The 23,570-nt window shown below is 49.3% G+C and overlaps 1 protein-coding gene across 6 annotated transcripts in view; it reads left to right on the top strand.

The window, feature by feature from the left end:
* LOC141059990 (nuclear RNA export factor 1-like) overlaps positions 1-23,570 on the top strand; it is a 68,683-nt gene that overhangs the window by 23,045 nt on the left and 22,068 nt on the right. For all 6 annotated transcript variants that reach the window (XM_073556225.1, XM_073556222.1, XM_073556223.1 and 3 more), the window contains 4 exons: positions 2,074-2,184; positions 5,699-5,768; positions 10,156-10,244; positions 10,800-10,907. In XM_073556225.1, coding sequence (XP_073412326.1) covers positions 2,074-2,184; positions 5,699-5,768; positions 10,156-10,244; positions 10,800-10,907 — 378 coding nt within the window. The remainder of the gene's footprint in view (positions 1-2,073; positions 2,185-5,698; positions 5,769-10,155; positions 10,245-10,799; positions 10,908-23,570) is intronic.

Genomic DNA, 23,570 nt, shown 5'->3' with positions numbered 1-23,570 from the left:
ACCAGGCATGTAGAGTCCATCCGTTCACGTTTTCTGCATCGCACAAAGACAGGGTGGTTGGAACCAAAGATCTCAAATTTGGACTCATCAAACCAAAGCACAGATTTCCACTGGATAATGTCCATTCCTTGTGTTCTTTAGCCTAAACAAGTCTCTTCTGCTTGTTGCCTGTCCTTAGCAGTGGTTTCCTAGCAGCTATTTTACCATGAAGGCCTGCTGCACAAAGTCTCCTCTTACCAGTTGTTGTAGAGATGTGTCTGCTGCTAGAACTCTGTGTGGCATTGACCTGGTCTCTAATCTGAGCTGCTGTTAACCTGCGATTTCTGAGGCTGGTGACTCGGATGAACTTATCCTCCGCAGCAGAGGTGACTCTTGGTCTTCCTTTCCTGGGCCGGTCCTCATGTGAGCCAGTTTCTTTTTAGTGCTTGATAGTTTTTGCCACTGCACTTGGGGGACACTTTCAAAGTTTTCCCAATTTTTCGGACTGACTGACCTTCATTTCTTAAAGTAATGATGGCCACTCGTTTTTCTTTACTTAGCTGCTTTTTTCTTGCCATAATACAAATTCTAGCAGTCTATTCAGTAGGACTATCAGCTGTGTATCCACCAGACTTCTGCACAACACAACTGATGGTCCCAACCCCATTTATAAGGCAAGAAATCCCACTTATTAAACCTGACAGGGCACACCTGTGAAGTGAAAACCATTTCCGGTGACTACCTCTTGAAGCTCATCAAGAGAATGCCAAGAGTGTGCAAAAGCAGTAATCAAAGCAAAAGGTGGCTACTTTGAAGAACCTAGAATATAAGACATACAGTATTTTCAGTTGTTTCACACTTTTTTGTTAATTATATAATTCCACATGTGTTAGGTCATTGTTTTGATGACTTCAGAGTAAATCTACAATTTTCATAGTCATGAAAATAAAGAAAACTCTTTGAATGAGAAGGTGTGTCCAAACTTTTGGTCTGTACTGTATATAGTGTTATTGGCGTTCTCCTATGAAGCCCATATTAAGTCTAAGCTGGCCTTCAGCCGACTTCCATCTTCTATGGTAACCCACCGGCTCCTTGTGTTTCCTTCGGGAGGGAAGCAGGAAAGCGGGCCACGTCAATGCCATTATCAGGTTATATCAATGGCATTTAAATGGTTAAACAGCAGCAATCGTAGCTAACACCGGTCTCTTACAGGCAGATGCTGGCTGTGCTTTGTACAGGTGACACCTTCATACATGCCATCACATGAAGGTTTGCTGTGTCTCCCATGCATGGAGCAGATACAAGGACACAGCCAATACACAAGGACAGATAGACAGGGCCGAGCCTAGGATGCCATCAACCCAGCGGCAGAACCGGTATCTGCTCCTTTGTGTGAGGAGGGATCGCATGAGCAGCCACAACTGATGTGCATGACCAAACTGCCACAAACAGACACCATGATGGTGGTACGAGGCCTGATGTCCTGTAGTAGGACCTGTGCTCACAGTGCTGTTTTGGCAGGTATGTCATTGACGCCCCATTCTTCTAACAGATGAGAGCACATGGGGCAGGTGTGAGAGTCTGGAGATATGTGATGGTGAAAATCAACAACAATCATCCATTATACCTGGTTTGGCGGTGGGTTAGGAATAGTGTGGGGAGGCTTGGAGGGTCACAGAAAGCTCCATGTGGTCGCCAACAAGTGCAGGACAATGCACAGCCTTGTGTGGCCAGAATGTAGAAGCAGGTCATGGATGTCGAAGGCATTGAGGTCATGGGCCGGCCTTCACGAGCCCCAAACCTGAATCCAATTGAGAAACTCTGGGACACCACCAAATCTTGGCATGGACTGTCCAGGAGCTCCCTGACCACTGGTCCAGGTCTCAGAGGAGATCCACCCCTTCCCTGGACACCATCCGAGGTCTCATCAGGAGCATGCACAGACATTATTAGGAGTGCACACTCAAGTTACATTATGAGATACTGTGATGAAATTAATGCTTTACTTTGATTTGGAATCAATATATATATGTGGGTGTGTATATATATATATATATATATATATATATATATATATATATATATTTTTTGCAGATAGTCATTAAAGCAGCACCAGTCTACTTCTCAAATCAGCTGATGGATACGCGTAATATGAGCCCGTTGAATACAGGAAATTCCCTGGAACACAGAATCACAGATATCCAGGTAACGTTTGTCTAGAACTTCAATATTTGGTGACGTGTTATGTCCTTATATTCTGCTGAAAAGGCCAGTGTGCTTACTGGGGCAGTAAACATAGAGCGAGTTTGCGTGCACCCTGTGGTGCCATCTGTTTCCCATATATAGTGGATTAGCAGGTGATGGAGACCACTGTGCCCGGGAGAGAATGCTGTCAACTAAATCAGCTGGATGGGTAATATCTGCTATTTTCATGTTTGCTCGTGTGTCGGAGGTTTGTGTCTTTCTTTTTTTTTTAATTCCTCTTTTCTTCCTTTACATTATTAGAGACGCCCATCCAGGAGGGTGTCGGACCTCCTTTAGTCTTTCGAACCGCATCAATTCTCCGTCGCATAGCTTGCTCTTCTGTTGTCATTGTTCTGCAGGAATATCAGCTCACATGGTTGAGTTAGCTGCAAATTAGTTAGATGTATGGACCCAGAAATGTTGCAAAAAGTTAAGATCGGAGTACTGGGAAGCTAGGAAAATTTGCTGATGTTCTCCTGGAAGCCATAATCTATGGCTATGTGACCCTTGTGGTACTCTGCTGCTAAAAAGAAGGGATGAACGTTATTGGCGCTTGGTCATCTGCTGTTGTAGACAATCTCTGCTAAGGAACATCAGGTTGTGGGTTCGGACCTGTTAGTTGGGTACTAGCATTGTATTCACCTGTAGTTTTCTTCATTGTGCACTGCCTGTTTATTAGAACAATTTCTGAAATCCTCCTCTGATTACTTTCATCAGTACAATTCTTCACACTCTCCTCTGACCGCTTTTGTTAGAACGATATTTCACATCTTCATTTGACCTTTTCATTAGAGATAAGTGGATTGCTTTGCGCCGCTCCGGTCCAAGTCAGTGTTTTCTGGCTGTGGACAGGAGCTGCCTCAATTTCCTGAGTTTCCAGGCGCTGAGTTTGACTCAACCTGGTGTGATGTCATCAGTACGGTGTGTGTCACAAGGTGAGTAAATTCACACAGCTCCTGTCCACAGCCAGAAAGCACTGAGCTGGATTGTGGACTGGGGTGGCTCGAAGCGATCCACTCATCTCTTTTTTTCATCAGAATGATTTTTCACTTCCTCCTCTGAAAGCTTTCCTCTGAACGATTTTTCACGTTCAGTAGAACAATTGTTTACGTTCTTCCCTCTCATTATATCAAAACAATTTTTCACAATCTCCTTTGATACTTTCATCAGAATGATTCCCCCAGTGATTCTTTCAGCAGAGCAGTTCTTGACATCCTCCTCTGATCTTTCTCTGACCCTTTCCTTAAAAACGATTCTTCACCACCTCCTCAGACACTTTTCGATAATACGATTCCTCATATACTCATCTTGTTTTTTCATCAGAATGATTCTTTACATCCCTTCTGATCCTTTTATCAGGACAATTCTTCAGCTGTTCCTTTTTTCAGAGTGATAATCATCTAATCTCTTTCGTTGGCTGGATTTTATACTGCGCCCCGGGATCACGTGTCTAAAGCTCCAATCATGACAGTGCCAGTGTCTCTATCAAAGTGAACATCCGGCGGACATGCTGTGTGGCTCCTGGTCCAAACAGATGACCTGATTACCAATGCACGATGCGTCTTTTTTAACACATCCGTATGGCATAGATCAGTGATGGCGAACCTTTCTGAGACCGAGTGCCCAAACTGCAACCTAAAACCCAACTATTTATGACGAGGTGCTGACATGTGCTAAATGCCCCATCATATTTTCCTTCATGTAGAAATGCCCCGTCATGATCCCCTTCAGGTAGAAATATGCCCCATCATGATCCCCTTCATGTAGAAATATGCCCCATCATGATCACCTTCATGCAGAAATATGCCCCATCATGATCACCTTCATGCAGAAATATGCCCCATCATGATCCCTTTCATGTAGAAATTGCCCATTCCACCACCTCCATCATTGTCCCTCTCCCCATCACTCCCATCATTGGCCCTCTCCTCATCACTCCCATCATTGGCCCTCTCCCTATCACCCCCCATCACTAGCCCTCTCCCCCCATCACTAGCCATCTCCCCATCACTCCCATCATTGGCCCTCTCCACATCACCCCCATCACTGGCCATCTCCTCATATAATTGGCCATCTCCCCCCCATCACTGGCCATCTCCCCATATTCACTGGCCATCTCCCCATATTCACTGGCCATCTCCCCATATTCACTGGCCATCTCCCCATATTCACTGGCCATCTCCCCATATTCACTGGCCATCTCCCCATATCACTGGCCATCTCCCCATCATTGGCAAACACACACCACAGCTGCCACACTCACCACACACACACACACACCAGTAGCCACACACACACACCAGCGGCCACACACTCACACACACCAGTGGCCACACACACCAGTGGCCACACACACCAGCGGCCACACACACCAGCGGCCACACACACACGGCCACACACACAAACCAGTGGCCACACACACACCAGCGGCCACACACCAGCGGCCACGGACACACACACCAGCGGCCACACACACACACACCAGCGGCCACACACACACACACCAGCGGCCACACACACACACACCAGCGGCCACACACACACACACCAGCAGCCACACACACACACCAGCAGCCACACACACACACCAGCAGCCACACACACACACCAGCAGCCACACACACACACACACACACACACACACACCAGCGGCCACACACACACCAGCGGCCACACACACACACTCACACCAGCGGCCACACACCAGCGGCCACACACACACACACCAGCGGCCACACACACACACACCAGCGGCCACACACACACACACACACACACACCAGCGGCCACACACACACACACCAGCGGCCACACACACACACACACACCAGCGGCCACACACACACACACACACCAGCGGCCACACACACACACACCAGCGGCCACACACACACACACCAGCGGCCACACACACACACACCAGCGGCCACACACCAGCGGCCACACACACACACCAGCGGCCACACACACCAGCGGCCACACACACACACACCAGCGGCCACACACACACACACCAGCGGCCACACACACACCAGCGGCCACACACACCAGTGGGGCCACACTCGCCTCTCCGCGCGCAGGCAGCTTCCTCGGCTCTCACTTCCTCTCACACATTGAGAGGCGCGGCCGCGGCTGGATGACATCATCATTCAGCTCCGCGGCCTTGTCGCTCAATGTGTGAGAGGAACTTATGAGAGCCGAGGAAGCTGCAGCTCCGGATCAGTGAGGCGAGGCCGCGTGCCAGCTGAGAGGGGCTCTGCGTGCCATAGGTTCGCCATCTCAGCCATGTCAGTTCAGGTCAGGTTGGTAATTGTGGTTACAATACGGACTGTAAAATACCACCGCTATAACTTGTGGATCAAGAGTAAACTGGTGATACATTCTTGACTATATTCACAGCTTGATGGTTTTTGCCAATTAGAATTGAGTATATATTCTGCTTTTTATTCCTTTTTTATTTATCGCATTCTTGCAGTCCTGTCTATGGAAAAGGTATGACCAGTCACACAAAAGACTTGACCTGAGCGATCTTGAAAATGATCCAGGTAAGAAGCATTTGACTTACGTGTTGTATGAATGAGTTGAGGTTTAGTGTGGATAAAATTGCAATTCATCTGCCTTTTGGTACTGATAATGTATGGGCATCAAATGTTCTAGGGGAAGAAGGATAAGTATAGCCCCCAAGAACACCTTCCCAGCCGTGAAGCATAGTGGAGGAATCATCATACTTTGGGGGTGCTTAACTGCAAAGGGGACATGACGACTGCACAGTATTGAAGGGGAGGTTAGATGGAATCATGAATCCAGGGATTTTTGCAAAGAACGGTCTGTGTGTAATGATATATGTGCATTAAATGTTCTAAGGGGAGTTAAACTAGGAGAGTCACCTGTAGAGAAGGAACTGGGTGTAGCAGTGGGCATCATATATCATTCCAGGAACCCACTGGAATAGGTAGTAGGGTGGCAGGGAATTACCATGACATCCGGGAGCCTACTGAAGGTCTTGTGGCTACCATGTTGGTACTTCTGGCCAGACTTTATAGAAGACCATCATTTTAGCTATCTACTGCAAATTGGTAGTATTGCATTACATATTGAACAAGTGATCTGACGATACCAGGTTGAAGTCCCCTAAGGGGACTAAAAAAAGTACATGAAAATATTAAAAAATAATAAGATATTAATATATATGATATAAAATAATATATATAGCACCCTTCTCAAGTCTTAAAGAGAGGAAAGGTAGTCAAGACCGATGGAGTGGAGTGGAACGCCGTCATGGATTAAAATCCTGCCAATCAAGCATGGTCCCCCTGCTCACACCAACACATGTCCAGGCCTGTTTGAAGTTTCCCAATGACCATCTGGATGATCCGGAGGAGGCATGGCAGAAGGTCATGTGGTCAGATGTGAATAAAATAGAACTTATTGGTATCAACTCCACTCGCCGTATTTGGAGAAAGAAGAAGGATGTGTACAACCCCAAGAACACCGTCCCAACCGTGAAGCATGGTGGAGGAAACATAATACTTTAGGGGTGCTTTTCTGTAAAAGGGACAGGACGACTGCACCGTATTGAAGGGAAGATGGATTGGGTTATGTATGGGAGATTTTGGCCAATAACCTCTTTCCCTCAGTAAATTCCACCCCTTTTTCCTAATTTAAAATAGAAAGTAAAAAAGTTAAATTATATTTATCACCTGTAGAAGTAGTTATGAGGCTGAGTAGTGTCTGTGTGAGCAGTAGGGGGTTAAAGGCAGAATGCTTGGTATTAAATGTCGGTGCAGCGAGGGTAATGCAATTAACCCTCAGACCTCACAGCCGCAGCAGCTCAATGTCAGGTGCACCGAGATTCTCATTGTGTCACTACATTGTTTTCTGGCAGAGGTCCCTGCTTATAATTGCTTTTGGCACCCGGCCGTCTATGTCATGTGTGGCCATTGGTTACATTGTGTACGCTTCGAGGAAAGTCTGTGAATAAATTCTGAACGCTTCCAGGATTTCTGCATTGTGCACGGAAAATAAAATGTTTTGTGAACCTGAGAAAAATTGTGGTTACTGTGCTATGATGTGACCGTCTGATGAATCCGGGTATCTGTGCTCAGACGTCACCGCAGGAAGGTGGCTGCTGGTGCCCTCTGGTGGACAATGGGGAGTATAGCAGTAATGTGTGAGCACTATTTGACGGTTATAGGTACTGTATAGTAGTAATGTGTGGACCCTATATGAAAGTATGTTGTAGGTACTGTATAGCAGTAATAGTAACATAGTTAGCAAGGCCGAAAAAAGACATTTGTCCATCCAGTTCAGGCAGAATAAATCCCCCAGATCTACGTCCTTCTAAAGAATCTAATCACTGTAAGATACAATATTGTTACACTCCAGGAAGACATCCAGACCTCTCTTGAACTCCTCAACCAAGTTCGCCATCATCATCTCCTCAGTCAGGGAATTCCAGATTCTCACTGCCCTAACAGTAAAGAATCCTCTTCTATGTTGGTGGAAAAACCTTTTCACCTCCAGACGCAGAGAATGCCCCCTTGTAACCGTCACCTTCCTTGGTATAAACAGATCCTCGGAGAGATATTTGTATTGTCCCATTAGAGACTTATACATGGTTATTAGATCGGCCCTCAGTCGTCTTTTTTCTAGACTAAATAATCCTAATTTTGCTAATCTCTCTGGGTATTGTAGTTCCCCCATCCCCTTTATTAATTTTGTTGCCCTCCTTCATACTCGCTCTAGTTCCATTATATCCTTCCTGAGCAGCGGTGCCCAAAACTGTACACAGTACTCCATGTGTGGTCTAACCAGAGATTTATACAGAGGCAGTATAATGCTCTCATCATGTGTATCCAGACGTTTTACTCTTAGACCTGTGACGGGGACAAGGGGGCATCCTCTACGTCTGGAGGAAAGAAGGTTTAAGCATACTCACAGACGCGGATTCTTTACTGTAAGAGCAGTGAGACTATGGAGCTCTCTGCCATATGATGTTGTAATGAGCGATTCCCTACTAAAATTTAAGAAGGGACTGGATGCCTTTCTTGAAAAGTATAATATTACAGGGTATATACACTAGTTTCCTTAATATTGCGTTGATCCAGGGAGCAAGTCTAATTGCCCTATATGGAGTCAGGAAGGAATTTTTTTCCCCAATGTGAAGCTTACTTGTTGCCACATGGGTTTTTTTTGCCTTCCTCTGGATCAACATGTTAGGGCAAGTTAGGATAGGATATGGGTTGAACTAGATGGACTTTAAAGTCTTCCTTCAACCTTAATAACTATGTTACTATGTTACTATGTCTTTTAATGCACCCCATGATCCTGTTTGTCTTGGCAGCCGCTGCCTGGCACTGGCTGCTCCAGGTAAGTTTATCATTAACTAGGATCCCCAAGTCCTTCTCCATGTCAGATTTACCCAGTGACTTCCCGTTCAGTGTGTAATGGTGATATTGATTCCTTCCCATGTGTATAACCTTACATTTATCATTGTTATATCTCATCTGCCACCTTTCGGCCCAAGTTTCCAACTTACCCAGATCCATCTGTAGCACAATACTATCTTCTCTTGTATTGACTGCTTTGCATAGTCTTGTATCATCTGCAAATATCGATATTTTACTGTGCAAACCTTCTACCAAATCGTTAATAAATATGATGAAGAGAATAGGTCCCAACATCGATCCCTGCGGTCCCCACTGGTCACATCGACCCAGTTAGAGAATATACCATTTATAACCCCCCTCTGCTTTCTATCACTAAGCCAGTTACTTACCCATTTACACACATTTTCCCCCAGACCCAGCATTCTCATTTTGTGTACCAACCTCTTGTGTGGCACGGTATCAAACGCTTTGGAAAAATCAAGATATACCACATCCAATGGCTCACCTTGGTCCAGTCTATAGCTTACCTCTTCATAAAAGCTGATTAGATTGGTGTGACAGGAGCGATTCCTCATAAACCCATGCTGATATGGAGTCACACAGTTATTCTCATTGAGATAATCCAGAATAACATCCCTCAGAAACGCTTCACATATCTCACCAACAATAGAGGTTAGACTTACTGGCCTATAATTTCCAGGGTCACTTTTAGAGCCCTTTTTGAATATTGGTACCACATTTGCTACGTGCCAGTCCTGTGGAACAGACCCCGTCGCTATAGAGTTTCTAAATATAAGGAATAATGGCTTGTCTATTACATTACTTAGTTCTCTTAGTACTCGTGGGTGTATGCCATCCGGACCCCGAGATTTATCTATTTAAATCTTATTTAGCCGGTTTCGCACCTCTTCTTGTGTGGGCACTATATGACGGTATGTTGTAGGTACTGTATAGCAGTAATGTGTGTGCACTATATGACGGTATGTTGTAGGTACTGTATAACAGTAATGTATGGGCACTATGTGACGGTATGTTGTAGGTACTGTATAGCAGTAATGTGTGGGCACTATATAACGGTATGTTGTAGGTACTGTATAGCAGTAATGTGTGGGCACTATATGAGGGTATGTTGTAGGTACTGTATAACAGTAATGTATGGGCACTATGTGACGGTATGTTGTAGGTACTGTATAACAGTAATGTATGGGCACTATGTGACGGTATGTTGTAGGTACTGTATAGCAGTAATGTATAGGCACTATATGACGGTATGTTGTAGGTACTGTATAGCAGTAATGTGTGGGCACTATATAACGGTATGTTGTAGGTACTGTATAGCAGTAATGTGTGGGCACTATATAACGGTATTTTGTAGGTACTGTATAGCAGTAATGTCTATGCACTTTATGACGGCATTTTACAAGCTTAAACATCTTTTACAATGACAAGGCGGTGTGCAGAAATGGTGGCGTTCTTCTTTACTCTTGGCCCTATTGTTTTTCTCTCCTCTGCCTGCCTCAGTAACGCTATTTCCTTTCCTTAGATTTGCTTTCTGCCAACATTGTGCTTTCGGTGAATCACCCTCCAGCCGCAGAAGTCGTCCTGCAGATCATCTCAGAGCGTTACCCCCAGGTAATAATACAATTACTTACAGCCCCATCTGTGGGCTGATCCACACTAGCCTGTGCTACTAGTAATCCTGGGGGAGGGGCCCATGCTGGGACCCCCACAATCTCTTCTGTCACTCTTGGACTGATCATCCATAGGGTAAGAAACAGCGCCACCTCTGTCCATAGGCTGTTTGTGATATTACAGCTCGGCTCCATTCACTTCAATGCAGCCGATCTGTAAATCCAGATGTTACATGAGGTGCTTTATGCTTTGAAGCAAGGCGGCCATGTCTTCCAAACCGCAACTATCGTCTGCACCGCTGATAGACTGACCCTTTACCAGGAAATTAGCACTGAACCTGTTTTCTTGGAGATAAGTGTCTCCCAAGGTGTCTAGCAGCTATTTGCATCCCCCCGCATAATTGGGGGGCAATTGCCTGTATGAAGTCTGCGGCACCTAACCTGTATCCAGCAGACACCAGTATGACCAGTGCGGACCCCCATGTCAGTGCTCTATGCTGCTATTCTGCCTTTTAGCTCCAGAATCTTCTGTGAAATTATATGTATTTTTTTGTAGCTTCAGTCTTTGGACCTGAGCTGTAATCGTCTCTCCAAGCTGACGGGTTTTGCTCATCTCTTCCATCTGACCCCGCACCTGCAGAGTCTGAACCTCTCCTATAATATGGTATGTTGCCTCCTTGCTTGGGGGTCAGATCTGCAGCCATCGTGACATCTTCCCCTCTGATTACCCCACCGTCTATACCATCAATCGCGGGGCACCGGGGAGTTACAATGGCAGCCGGTGGCCTCTTAAAGACCCCCGTCCTGCCATACTTGTACTCCTGCGTTCACAGTATGGTACAAGCGATCAGTCGCAGGTTCCAGTGCAAAAATAAGTAGAAATTAATTAAATCTTTATTTATTTTAATATTAAACTAAGACTCATAAGTTTCAGTTCAATCGCTTTTGCTTATTAAAAATAAAGAAATTAATGTTTTTTTTAAATTTCATTTTCGAATGCGGCGACCAAAAAGTGAAATGTATATGTGTGTGTATATTATATATATAATATATATAGTACACAGTACAGACAAAAAGTTTGCACACACCTTCTCATTCAAAGAGTTTTCTTTATTTTCATGACTATGAAAATTGTAGATTCACTCTGAAGGCATCAAAACTATGAATTAACACATGTGGAATTATATAATTAACAAAAAAGTGTGAAACAACTGAAAATATGTCTTATATTCTAGGTTCTTCAAAGTAGCCACCTTTTGCTTTGATTACTGCTTTGCACACTCTTGGCATTCTCTTCATGAGCTTCAAGAGGTAATCACCAGAAATGGTCTTCCAACAGTCTTGAAGGAGTTCCCAGAGATGCTTAGCACTTGTTGGCCCTTTTGCCTTCACTCTGCGGTCCAGCTCACCCCAAACCATCTCGATAGGGTTCAGGTCTGGTGACTGTGGAGGCCAGGTCATCTGGCGTAACACCCCATCACTCTCCTTCTTGGTCAAATAGCCCTTACACAGCCTGGAGGTATGTTTGGGGTCATTGTCCTGTAGAAAAATAAATGATGGTCCAACTAAACGCAAACCGAATGGAATAGCATGCCGCTGCAAGATGCTGTGGTAGCCATGCTGGTTCAGTATGCCTTCAATTTTGAATAAATCTCCAACAGCCTCACCAGCAAAGCACCCCCACACCATCACACCTCCTCCACCATGCTTCCCGGTGGGAACCATGCATGTAGAGTCCATCCGTTCACCTTTTCTGCGTCGCACAAAGACACGGTCATTGGAAGCAAAGATCTCAAATTTGGACTCATCAGACCAAAGCACAGATTTCCACTGGTCTAATGTCCATTCATTGTGTTCTTTAGCCCAAACAAGTCTCTTCTGCTTGTTGCCTGTCCTTAGCAGTGGTTTCCTAGCAGCTATTTCTCCTATGCCTCATTGGGGGACACAGGGACAGTCGGTGTTATGCTGCAGCCACTAGGAGGACACTAAGCAAACCATAAAAAAGTTAACTCCTCCCCTGCAGTATACACCCCGTCTCTGGATGAGATATCTCCAGTTCATGCTTATTGTCTGTAGGAGGCACTTGGGTCTGGTTTCAGACCCCACCGTTTTTATTTTATTTTTGAATTTCTCCTTCGTCTCATTGGGGGACACAGGTACTGTGGGTGTATGCTACCGCCATCTAGAGGCTGACACTAAGTAAACAACACAAGGTTAGCTCCTCCTCCGCCGTATACACCCTCGCCCCGATTGCGGGCGGAAGCCAGTTTTATGCTTAGTGTCCTTTGGAGGCACAAATGTCTGATTTTCTCCAGACTTCTTCTTCTTATTTTTTTTTTTTCTATGAAGATAAGACAGGGTCGACGGACCCTATTGAAAGAGTCCGATCTCCCCAAACCAACAGCAGGCGAGCACGTGTGAGTATCGCTTCCACGTATCCTTTCCCGCACCGTGGGACATATCTGGGCCATTTAACCTAACATATTTTTTTTTTTCCTCTTTTGCTATGAAGATTAGACAGGGGCAACGGATCCTATTGAAAGGGTCCGATTTCCCCAAACCATCAACGGGCGAGCACGTGCGAGTATCTCTCCACGTATCCTCTCCCGCGACGTGGGACATGAGGCTGGACTTAGCCCTGACCACCCCTAGGTATGGAAACCATGGGCTGTACAGAGGCACAAGACAGTCCGAGCGGCCCCCACTGCTCCACCAACGCTAGACGGTGGTGCTGCAAGGCGGCGGACGGTCCATCTCCTCAGCCCTGGAAGGAGGACGGAGCTAGTGTGCCTGCACCGTCCTGGATATCACCCCCCTTCCCTCTACCTGATCGGAGAAGTCGTCAGCGTCCAGAGGGCATGGATGGGATGGCCTGGGAGGGCCCTGCGGCATCCAGAGGGCTGGAGCCCTTAGCTTCATGCGGCAGCAGGAGTGCGCACATCGGACTGAGAGGGGTTCCAGCGCAGGCCCCCTCCCCTTCCCTTCCCCCCTGGCGGCGGGACAGACGCCGTGCCTGACGCCGGGTACCGACGCCGGGTACCGACGCCGGCTCCGTCCATGGTATGCGGCGGATCCCGCCCGCCGCCACCCCTTCGCGGGCGGACACTAAAAATCCATCCCGCGTGTTATGAATGAGTCACCGGAGGAGGAGAAAACAAAAATACAAGCTTAAGTCCAGAAAACCGGAGAGATTGGTAGCTATCGGATTGCAGACCCCTGATCCTATACACCACAACTAACAGTAGCCGTGGGGGGTTCCTACGGTGCACTAGACCCCTCGTCACAGCCGGAGAACTACATAAGCCTAAAGAAGGAAAGGGGAAATCTAAACTGCCCCAGAGCAGACCCCAAAGCAATAGACAGCCCCAAACATGTATTGTCGGTGAAAAATAGATGAAAACACAGACAGAAAGACAGGCTGAGCAAACGATGGGGCCCAACTAACTAGATAGGACAGGACAGAAAAGATGCTGGCTGCAATCCGCAAAAAACCCTACCAAAAGTGTCCCATCCGTCTGATAGGGAAAAAAGGCCCTGAAGTTGCTAGACTTCAAAATCACTATATCAGCACTCAGGTATATTCTGAAAACAGAGCAAAGAGATCAACTGATCAGAGACAAAAATTGAATTCAGCCAGTCCCAACCAGGGCTGGCTGAACACAAACACTAAGGAAACCAGACAAAATCTCATGGAATAATAGCAGGGCAAAAAACTTAGCTTTTAGTAGACAGGAACTAAACTGGATGCAAGAGCTCAGAGCAGAAAGGATCACCAGCAGCCCTACAGGGTGTCGGCTGCCTTATATCCACTCAGAAATTCCAGATGTCCAATCACACTCCGCCTGTCCAGATGACAGGTTCTTCCCATCCCAATCAATTTCACTACCTCTCTTCACCAGCAGAGGGAGTTCATCAGGCATCAAAGGTGAAGGGGAGAATGAACTCACAACACCCGCGGCTTCGGCCGGTGGTAGGCCGCAGCCGGAAGTCCCGCCCTCCCTGCGCGACGTCACTTCTGGCGGCCCGCCCTCCAGAGCCTGGGCGGGCGCCAGATAAATTGAGCCCCCGGCTTCGCGTCAGGGTAGGCCGCAACCGGGAAAGGACGATCGGCCCACCCACAGCAGGACTGCGCACAGAGTAGAGGAGAAGCAGCACGTGTGGGGGGGGACACAGGACCGGGTAAGTGCGGTCCCGACTGCAAGAGGCCACGCTACGGACAATCGAGTGCTCTCCTCCCCCCCCACATCCCCTAGCAGGGCAGTATTGAGACCTGGCAGATACAATATGGCTGGGAAAGGGAAGACGCACATGTTCATTTACGCTGCATGCATCTCCTGTAGGGCCCCGTTTCCACGGGCGCAGAGCAATAAATTATGCGAAGCCTGCGACTCCGAACGCGCCCAGGAACCCTCCCCTGCGACCGAGCCCAGTGATCCAAATCCTCCGGAATGGGCCCTATCACTATCGCAGTCTATGGCATCGCTTACAAAGGCGATCGAGCCTCTTCACGCCCCAGATAGGGGCAAGGATAGTGGCTCGCTTATCTGGTTGGGGTCCTCCACCTCACGAGCCTCCGGCCTGCAGGGGCCGCTCTCATTCCAGGCAGGCGCAAAGGAAACAAACCCACACGGCGTCTCCCGGCCCATCCGGTGCCTCGGCATCTGTGAGTTCGGCATCACGCTCTCCTTCACCAGTTGTCGGGAGCGGGCAGAGTTCAGATTATGACTCAAACGAGCCGCTGGACCTAGATATCCCAGGGTGTCGAGAAACAGTTGACAGCCTCATCGAAGCTGTTAATCAGACTCTGGGGGTTTAGGATGACGTCAACTTGGCCTCAGGCCATAAGGTATCCTTTAAGCGGGCTAAGCGACCGCATAGAGTGTTTGGCACTCACCCAGAGATTGAGGACATACTGCAGCGTCACAGGGAATGGCCGGATAGGCGTTTCTCGGGCCAGAATAGAGGCAAGATATCCGTTTGCCCCGGAGCTCTGTAAGATATGGGCGGAATCCCCAGGGGTGGATCCGCCAGTGTCACGTTTGGCCTCGAAAACCTTGTTCTCTGTACTTAGTGGTTCTTCTATTAAGGACCCCACTGATCGGCTCATAGAGAGTTTGGCTCCCTCAGTTTTTGAAGGGTCAGGATCAGCACTCTCCCTCGTTCTCTGCAACGTGGGTAGGCAAGGCCATGATGTCATGGTCAGAGTCATTGAACAAAGTCTTGCAGGATAGAGACCTGCCTTCGGAGGTATCAGAGATCGCTGTGGCTGGTGACTACCTAATCAACGCTTCCTTGGTTGCGGCCAATTGTGCGGCACTTGCAGCCGCAAAAGCGGTAGCCATTAGGAGAGCCCTATGGTTAAGGACATGGCGGGCCGATACAATTTCCAAGAAGTGCTTGACTTCGCTGCCTTATCAGGGTGGCCGCCGCCTGTTCGGGGAAAAGTTAGACCAACTCATCTCCGATGCTACAGGGGGAAAAAGCAGCTTCCTCCCGCAACAAAAGGTCAAACAGCCATTTCGCCAGGCTCAGGCACGGTTTCGGGCCTTCGCAACCCCGGTTTGACGGCAGCGGCCAGCTCTGCCGCTCCAAGTCGCTCCTACCAGGATAGGGAGCGACAGGTCTCATATAGAGCGAACCCATTGGGGAGAATGCGTGCTCGCCAGCCCAGGTCGAGGGGAACCAGGGCCCAGAGATCCTCAGCTAAATGACTCGGAGCACTTTTTAGGCGACATCAGCAGAGTAGGCGGCCGTCTGCTCTGCTTTCGCCATGTATGGGTCGTGGTAGCATACGACTCATGGGTGGCGGAACTGGTGTCCTCAGGGTACAAGATAGAGTTTATCAAGTATCCCCCAAAACAATTTTTTCTGTCCCGACTTCCCAAAGTGGAGCCCCGGGCAAGGGCGTTGCTAGGGGCCATCAATTCATTCCAGCACAACGGAGTCATTGTTCCCGTACCAGAGCACGAGAAGGCTCAGGGTTTTTATTCCAATCTATTCACGGTCCCCAAAAAGGACGGGACAGTCAGGCCGGTTTTGGACCTGAAGCTCCTGAACAGGTTCATCAGGATCAAACGTTTCCGAATGGAATCTCTCCGTTCAGTTATATCGGCCATGGGGCAAGGAGAATACTTGGCCTCTATCAACATCCAGGATGCCTACCTGCACGTCCCCATTTTTCCTCCGCTTCAGAGGTTTCTACGTTTCGCCATCAATGGCCGACATTTCCAGTTTGCAGCACTGCCCTTCGGGCTAGCCACCGCCCCCAGAGTGTTCACAAAGGTAATGGCAGTCGTTATGGCCAACTTACACTCTCGGGGCATAGTCGTCTTGCCATACTTAGACGACCTCTTGGTGAAGGGCCCCTCATTTTGGGTATGCGAGGAGAATGTCAGCATTACGCTGGATACCCTCTCCCGCTTAGGGTGGTTGGTCAACAGCAAAAAAATCATCCCTTGTCCCAGCCCAGAGGATTTCCTTTTTAGGGATGATCTTCGACACCTCCCGAGGGTGGGTAATTCTCCCTCAAGACAAAGCCCTAGCACTCCGGCAAGGAGTCCAGAAGCTTCTACAGCCAGTCCCGCACACCATTCGGTTTGGGATGAGGGTACTAGGGAAGATGGTGGCAGCAATGGAAGCGATTCTGTTTGCCCAATTTCATCTTCGCCCCCTACAGCACGCCCTCTTGTCATCTTGGGACAAGAACCCGTTCACGCTCGATCATCAGTGCCGGCTATCCTCTCAGGTCAGACAGTCACTAGAGTGGTGGACGATCAGGTCCTCCCTTCTTCAGGGGAAGCCCTTTCCCCCAGATCAGTGGCTAGTGGTCACAACCGACACCAGCCTCCTCGGCAGGGGAGCAGTTTTTCGCCACCACACGACCCAGGGGCAATGGTCGCAACAGGAGGCACGCCTCCCGATCAACTTGTTGGAAATACGAGCGGTCCGGCTGGCGCTGCAACATTTTCAGCATCTTCTAGCAGGGCGTCCCGTCTGGATTCAATCGGACAATGCCACGGCGGTGGCTTACGTAAATCATCAAGGGGGCACACGCAGCAGGGCAACCATGCGCGAGGTGGGACACGTGCTTCACTGGGCCGAGAGGAACCATTCGGTAATATCGGCGGTCCACATCCCGGGCGTGGAAAATTGGGTAGCGGAATTCCTCGGCCAGCAGGATGTCGCGTCTGGGGAATGGTCTCTGCACCCCGAGGTCTTCCAGCAGATTTGACAATGGTAGGAAACACCGGATGTGGATCTGATGGCCTCCAGGGTGAAAGCCAAGGTGCCCGTGTTCGTCGATCGGTCTCGGGACCCGCGAGCGATCGCCGTGGATGCGTTGGTTTTGCCATGGAACCAGTTTCGCCTTCCATACTTGTTTTCCCCGCTGCCACTACTTCTGAGGGTCATCAAGAAGACCAAACAGAAGGGGTTCCAGCGATTCTGCTGGCCCCAGACTGGCCCCGTCGGGCTTGGTACGCAGATCTAGTGCAGCTGCTCGCCGACGTCCCATGGCGACTGCCAGAGCGCCCAGATCTACTGTCCCAGGGCCCGATCTTCCACCTGAACTCAAGGGCCCTGTGTTTGATGGCATGGCCGTTGAATCTTGGATTCTGACCCAGGCAGGGTTTGGGCGCGAGGTGGTCGCTACAATGGTTAGTTCCCGGAAGCCTACCTCAGCGAGAATTTACCATCACACCTGGAAAGTCTTCTTTGCTTGGTGTCGAGATCGTGGTTTTTCTCCACTGACATTCTCTATTCCCAACATCTTGGTTTTTCTCCAGTCAGGCCTAGACTCTGGATTGGCCCCGAGCTCCCTTAGGAGACAGATATCGACGATGTCCATCCTTTTCCAGCAAAAAATTGCTACCAATATGCAGGTGAGGACTTTCATCCAGAGAGTCTCCCACTTGGTACCGCCCTATAGGGTGCCTCTGGACACCTGGGACCTTAACCTGGTCCTGAGTGTTCTGCAGGAAGCTCCTTTTGAACCGCTACAAGATATTTCTTTGTCGTACCTTTCCTGGAAGGTGGTATTCTTGGTAGCCATAACTTCCATTAGGCGAGTCTCGGAGTTGGCGGCCCTGTCTTGCCGAGCACCGTTTCTCACCTTCTACGAGGATAAGGTGGTGCTTAGACCAGCTCCCCCCTTCCTGCCGAAGGTCGTGTCCTCATTCCACATTAATGAGGATATTGTCTTGCCCTCGTTTTGTCCAGCGCCAGTACATCGCGTGGATAAAGCTCTTCACACGTTAGACCTGGTGAAAGCACTCAGAAGGTACGTGTCGCGGACGGCACCCTTTCGTCAGACGGACACGCTGTTCGTGCTCCCCGAGGGGCGCAGGAAGGGACTCGCAGCCTCAAAATCGACCATAGCCAGATGGATCCGTCTAACTATTCAGGAGGCCTACCGCATCAGGGGTGCGCCGGTTCCAGCAGTGATCAGAGCACACACTACTCGGTGGGTGCCTCTTGGGCACTTCGGCACCAGGCTTCGACGGAACAGGTGTGCAAGGCAGCAACCTGGTCCAGCCTGCACACGTTTACTAAACATTACAGTGTCCATACTATTATTATTATTATTATTATTATTATTATTATTATTATTTATTGTTATAGCGCCATTTATTCCATGGCGCTTTACATGTAGGGAGGGGTATACATGAAAACAAGTACAATAATGTTGAACAATACAAGTCATAACTGGTACAGGAGGAGAGAGGACCCTGCCCGCGAAGGCTCACAATCTACAAGGGATGGGTGAAAATACAGTAGGCGAGGGTAGAGCTGGTCATGCAGCGGTTTGGTCGATCGGTGGTTACTGCAGGTTATAGGGTTGTCGGAAGAGGTGGGTCTTCAGGCTCTTTTTGAAGGTTGCGATGGTAGGTGAGAGTCTGATATGTTGTGGTAGAGAGTTCCAGAGTAGGGGTGATGCACGAGAGAAATCTTGTATGCGATTGTGGGAAGAGGAGATAAGAGGGGAGTAGAGAAGGAGATCTTGTGAGGATCGGAGGTTGCGTGCAGGGAAGTACCGGGAGACAAGGTCACAGATGTATGGAGGAGACAGGTTGTGGATGGCTTTGTATGTCATGGTTAGGGTTTTGTACTGGAGTCTCTGGGCAATGGGGAGCCAGTGAAGGGATTGACAGAGGGGAGAAGCTGGGGAATAGCGGGGGGACAGGTGTATTAGTCGGGCAGCAGAGTTTAGAATAGATTGGAGGGGTGCGAGAGGGTTCGAGGGGAGGCCACTGAGCAGGAGGTTGCAGTAGTCAAGGCGAGAGATAATGAGGGCATGGACTAGGGTTTTTGCAGATTCTTGGTTGAGGAATGAACGGATTCGTGAAATATTTTATTTTATACTCAGGCTTCGTCAGATGCGAGCCTAGGTAGAAGGATTCTCCAAGCAGCGGTGGTGCACCTTTAGACAGGAGGTGCATGTAGCTTGGATTGGTGAGTCAACTTCCCACCCAGGGACTGCTTTAGGACGTCCCACAGTACCTGTGTCCCCCAATGAGACGAAGGAGAAACATGGATTTTTGTGATAACTCACCGTAAAATCCTTTTCTCCGAGATGCTCATTGGGGGACACAGCACCCACCCTGTTAGCCAAGTTGGCTCTTGATTTTTTTTTTTAAATTAATGTGCATTTTTTGTTGATGTCAGGGTGGTTCTTTTCCAGACATATTGTTATCTGCATTAAGGCTGATTTTCGTTATTCTCCTACTGCTTATGCACTAAACTGGTTTCCGCCCGCAATCGGGGCGAGGGTGTATACGGCGGAGGAGGAGCTAACCTTGTGTTGTTTACTTATTGCCTCCAGATGGCGGTAGCATACACCCACAGTACCTGTGTCCCCCAATGAGCGTTTCGGAGAAAAGGATTTTACGGTGAGTTATCACAAAAATCCATGTTTTTCTGTAAATGTTTATTTTTTAATTAACGGAGTGAAGGGGGCGATGGTTCCTTTCTACGGCCCACTCTCCCCCGAACCAACAACAGGTAAGCACGTGGAGTAACCCTTCACGTACACTTTCCTGCGACGTTTGGGGCTGATTCCTCTAGCATTGGCGATGATGCTTGCGTCCGGAGTCCAGTAATCCACGAATATGAGGGCAGCGCACGTAACCGAGAAGACTGGACAGCGCTTACGTAGGCCCTGAATCAGCCCCATAGCTCTTTATCCCCCTATCATAGGGAGGATCGATTGAGCATGGCCCCATTAAGAACTCCTCCAGCTCTGCTACATCAGCCCTGGAGGATGAGAGCCTGCATGGATGGCTGGACAGCGCTGAGCACTGGAGTAGAGGTATGGGGTCGGGTCCTGTCCCCCGGGGGAAGCGCTGATGTAGCGTCAGCGGCGGTGCACCGCACCCCCCCACATCGCGGCCCCCCCTCCCTCGGCGCTACCATGGGTAGCCCGAAAAATGTAGTCCTTTCCGGCCTGCTAGGCCGCAATTTAAATAGCGTCGCCCACTAGTGCTGCCCCGGCCCACCCACCGGCACCTACCTCGGGTAGGCTCAAAAATCTAGCCCCCGGCCTACTAGGCCGCAATTTGAATAGCGCCGCTCGCGCTATTGGCGCCGCCCCCTCGCCTTGGCGCCTCTCATCCTGACGAGACGCGCAATCCTAGTCTCGGGGGCCATATCCTTTTATCTCAGCCTGCTCTGGATACGAACTGTGAGGCGAGCATTCTGCCGGATACCGGGTAACACCGCAGGGCCACCACCATTCCTCCCGGGGGACACAGCATAGGACCGGGGAAGCTGCATCTGCCCTCAGATTAAAGCTTAACCCCTTCCCGCTACGTTCTCTGCAGTTGCAGCAGACTCTGCCGTTAACCCTTTCAGGAGCGCTATGTCTCAATCTAAGGAAGCGAAATGGGCTGCTAAAAAGCACACTGCGTTTTTTACCATGTGTACCTCTTGTAAGTCTGGCTTACCTAGTGCACAGACTAATCCGTTATGCACTGACTGCGACCTGGCTTGCGCCCCGACCTGCGTTCAATCGCCCCCCCGCCACCGCTGCTGACGGGTCTCCTGCGTTTAGTACCCCTGAGTGGGCTGCGTCACTGTCACGGTCGGTGGAGTCTCTGACCCAGGCTATATTCTCTCTACGGGAGGGCTCTTTAAGCCAGAAGGCATCCTTACCCCCTGAGGAAGGCTCTGGCGTCGAACGGGAACCGTCCACCAGCAGGGGCCATTCTCGTTCAAGGGATGGTTGGGGCTCTAGAAAGCGGACCCATGACACTTCCCCTAGCCCTGTTCACGCCTCTGCATCTGCGACTCCCGTCTCGCTCTCCCTCTCCTGGAGTTCTCAGCGAGCACGACTCTGAATTTGATTCTGACACGTCTGCCTCTCAGAATCCCCCAACTGATCAAGAGTTGCTTGATTCTCTTATAGAATCAGTTAACAGGATTCTGACGTTGGATGAGGAAAATATTCCCGCTCCAGCACACGCTATCTCACTTAAGAAAACCAAGCGTGTGTGCAGGTTATTTACCAGCCATCCGGACTTTAAGGAAGTTGTCCAGCAACATAGGGATCGTCCGCATAAGCGGTTCACAGGGCAAAAGTCTACTCAGGCTAAATACCCTTTTGATCCAGACCTAATGAAAGATTGGTTACAGTCCCCTCCGGTGGACCCGCCTGTATCGCGTCTGGCTTCAAAAACGCTTCTGTCCGTGCCTGAGGGATCCTCGATCAGAAACCCCTCCGATCGTCAGATTGACTACCTTGCCCATTCAGTTTTTGAAGCTTCAGGAGCAGCGTTTTTTCTTTCTTTCGCGGAAATTTGGGTCACGAAAGCAATGGCCGCTTGGGCAGAGGTCTTGATTACTTCCTTCCAGGGCACCAATCTTCCTCCGGAAGCAACCACGGTCACCAGGCAGATAATTCACGCAGCTGACTTTGTAGTGGACGCCTCTTTTGACACCACCAATTGCGCTGCTCAAACTGCCGCTAACGCGATCTCCATTAGAAGAGCCCTATGGCTCCGCGACTGGCGGGCGGATGCCGCATCTAAAAGATCCTTGACTTCTCTCCCCTTTCAAACGGATCGTCTTTTTGGAGATCAGCTCATTTCTGATGCTACCGGGGGGAAAAAAAAATTCCTCCCTCAACAAAAAGCTGCTCGGCCGTTTCGCAACCAACAGCCGACTCGCTTTTGTTCCTTTCGCAACAACTCCGGTTGGTCATCCTCTACTTTCTCTTCCGGATCAGGTCCGTCTCCGCGCAGAGACAGAGGCTCCCAGGTCTCATACAGACCTAACCGCCCTTGGAAACCCAGACCTAGGGCTTCTGGTTCCAAGGGAGCCAGGTCTCATAGATCTACCCAATGACTTGTTGCAGTATCCGGCGGACGCCGACAAAGTAGGCGGCCGCCTACTTTCCTTCAGCCACACCTGGCTTGCGGTCGTCCACGACAAGTGGATCAGGGAGCTGGTGTCCTCCGGATACAAGATAGAGTTCTCTGCTCCCCCTCCAACTCGCTTTTTCCTTTCCTCTCCGCCCAAGGGAAAGACAAGAGCCTTCCTTCGGGCTCTTCAGGCCCTCTTAAGGGACGGAGTCATCATTCCGGTCCCTCATCACGAGAGGTTCAGAGGATTTTATTCAAACCTTTTTGTGGTTCCAAAGAAAGACGGCACGATGTGACCCATTCTGAATCTCAAACTGTTAAATCAGTTTGTCACGGTTCGGCGATTCCGAATGGAATCTCTCCGGTCAGTGGTCGCTTCCATGGAAAAAGGAGAGTTTCTAGCATCCATCGACATCAAGGACGCGTACCTTCACATTCGGATCTGCCCGTCTCACCAGCAGTTCCTGCGTTTTGCAATTCACGAGGATCACTTGCAGTTCGTGGCCTTGCCCTTCAGACTCGCACTGCCCCCAGGGTCTTTACCAAGGTCATGGCGGCTGTCATGGCCGCCATTCTCCACTCTCGTGGAGTAGTAGTGTTACCGGATCTGGACGACCAGCTCATCAAGGGTCCGTCCCTTTCAGCCTGCGAAGAATCTGTGGAGATAACAGTAAATACACTTTCACGCCTGGAGTGGAAGATAAACTTCGCAAAGTCTTCCCCAAAACCGGCTAAGCAAATTTCCTTTTTAGGAATGATCTTGGACACTTCCCGCAGGTTGGTCATTCTCCCTCCGGAAAAGACGCAAGCCTTACATCAGGCAATGCGGACTCTTTCCCGTCCAGCTTCTCACTCCATTCGTTTCAGCATGAGAGTTCTCTGCAAAATGGTGGCTGCCATGGAAGCAGTTCCGTTTGCACAGTTCCATCTCCGTTCCTTACAACACGCGTTGCTGTCAGCTTGGGACAAGA

The sequence above is a fragment of the Dendrobates tinctorius genome, unplaced genomic scaffold, assembly GCF_039654945.1.
Source record: "Dendrobates tinctorius isolate UK_male_01 unplaced genomic scaffold, ASM3965494v1 ptg000232l, whole genome shotgun sequence".
Classification (NCBI taxonomy): Eukaryota; Metazoa; Chordata; class Amphibia; order Anura; family Dendrobatidae; genus Dendrobates; species Dendrobates tinctorius.
Note: the sequence above shows the minus strand (reverse complement) of the source record. Positions and strands in the feature narration are given on the sequence as shown.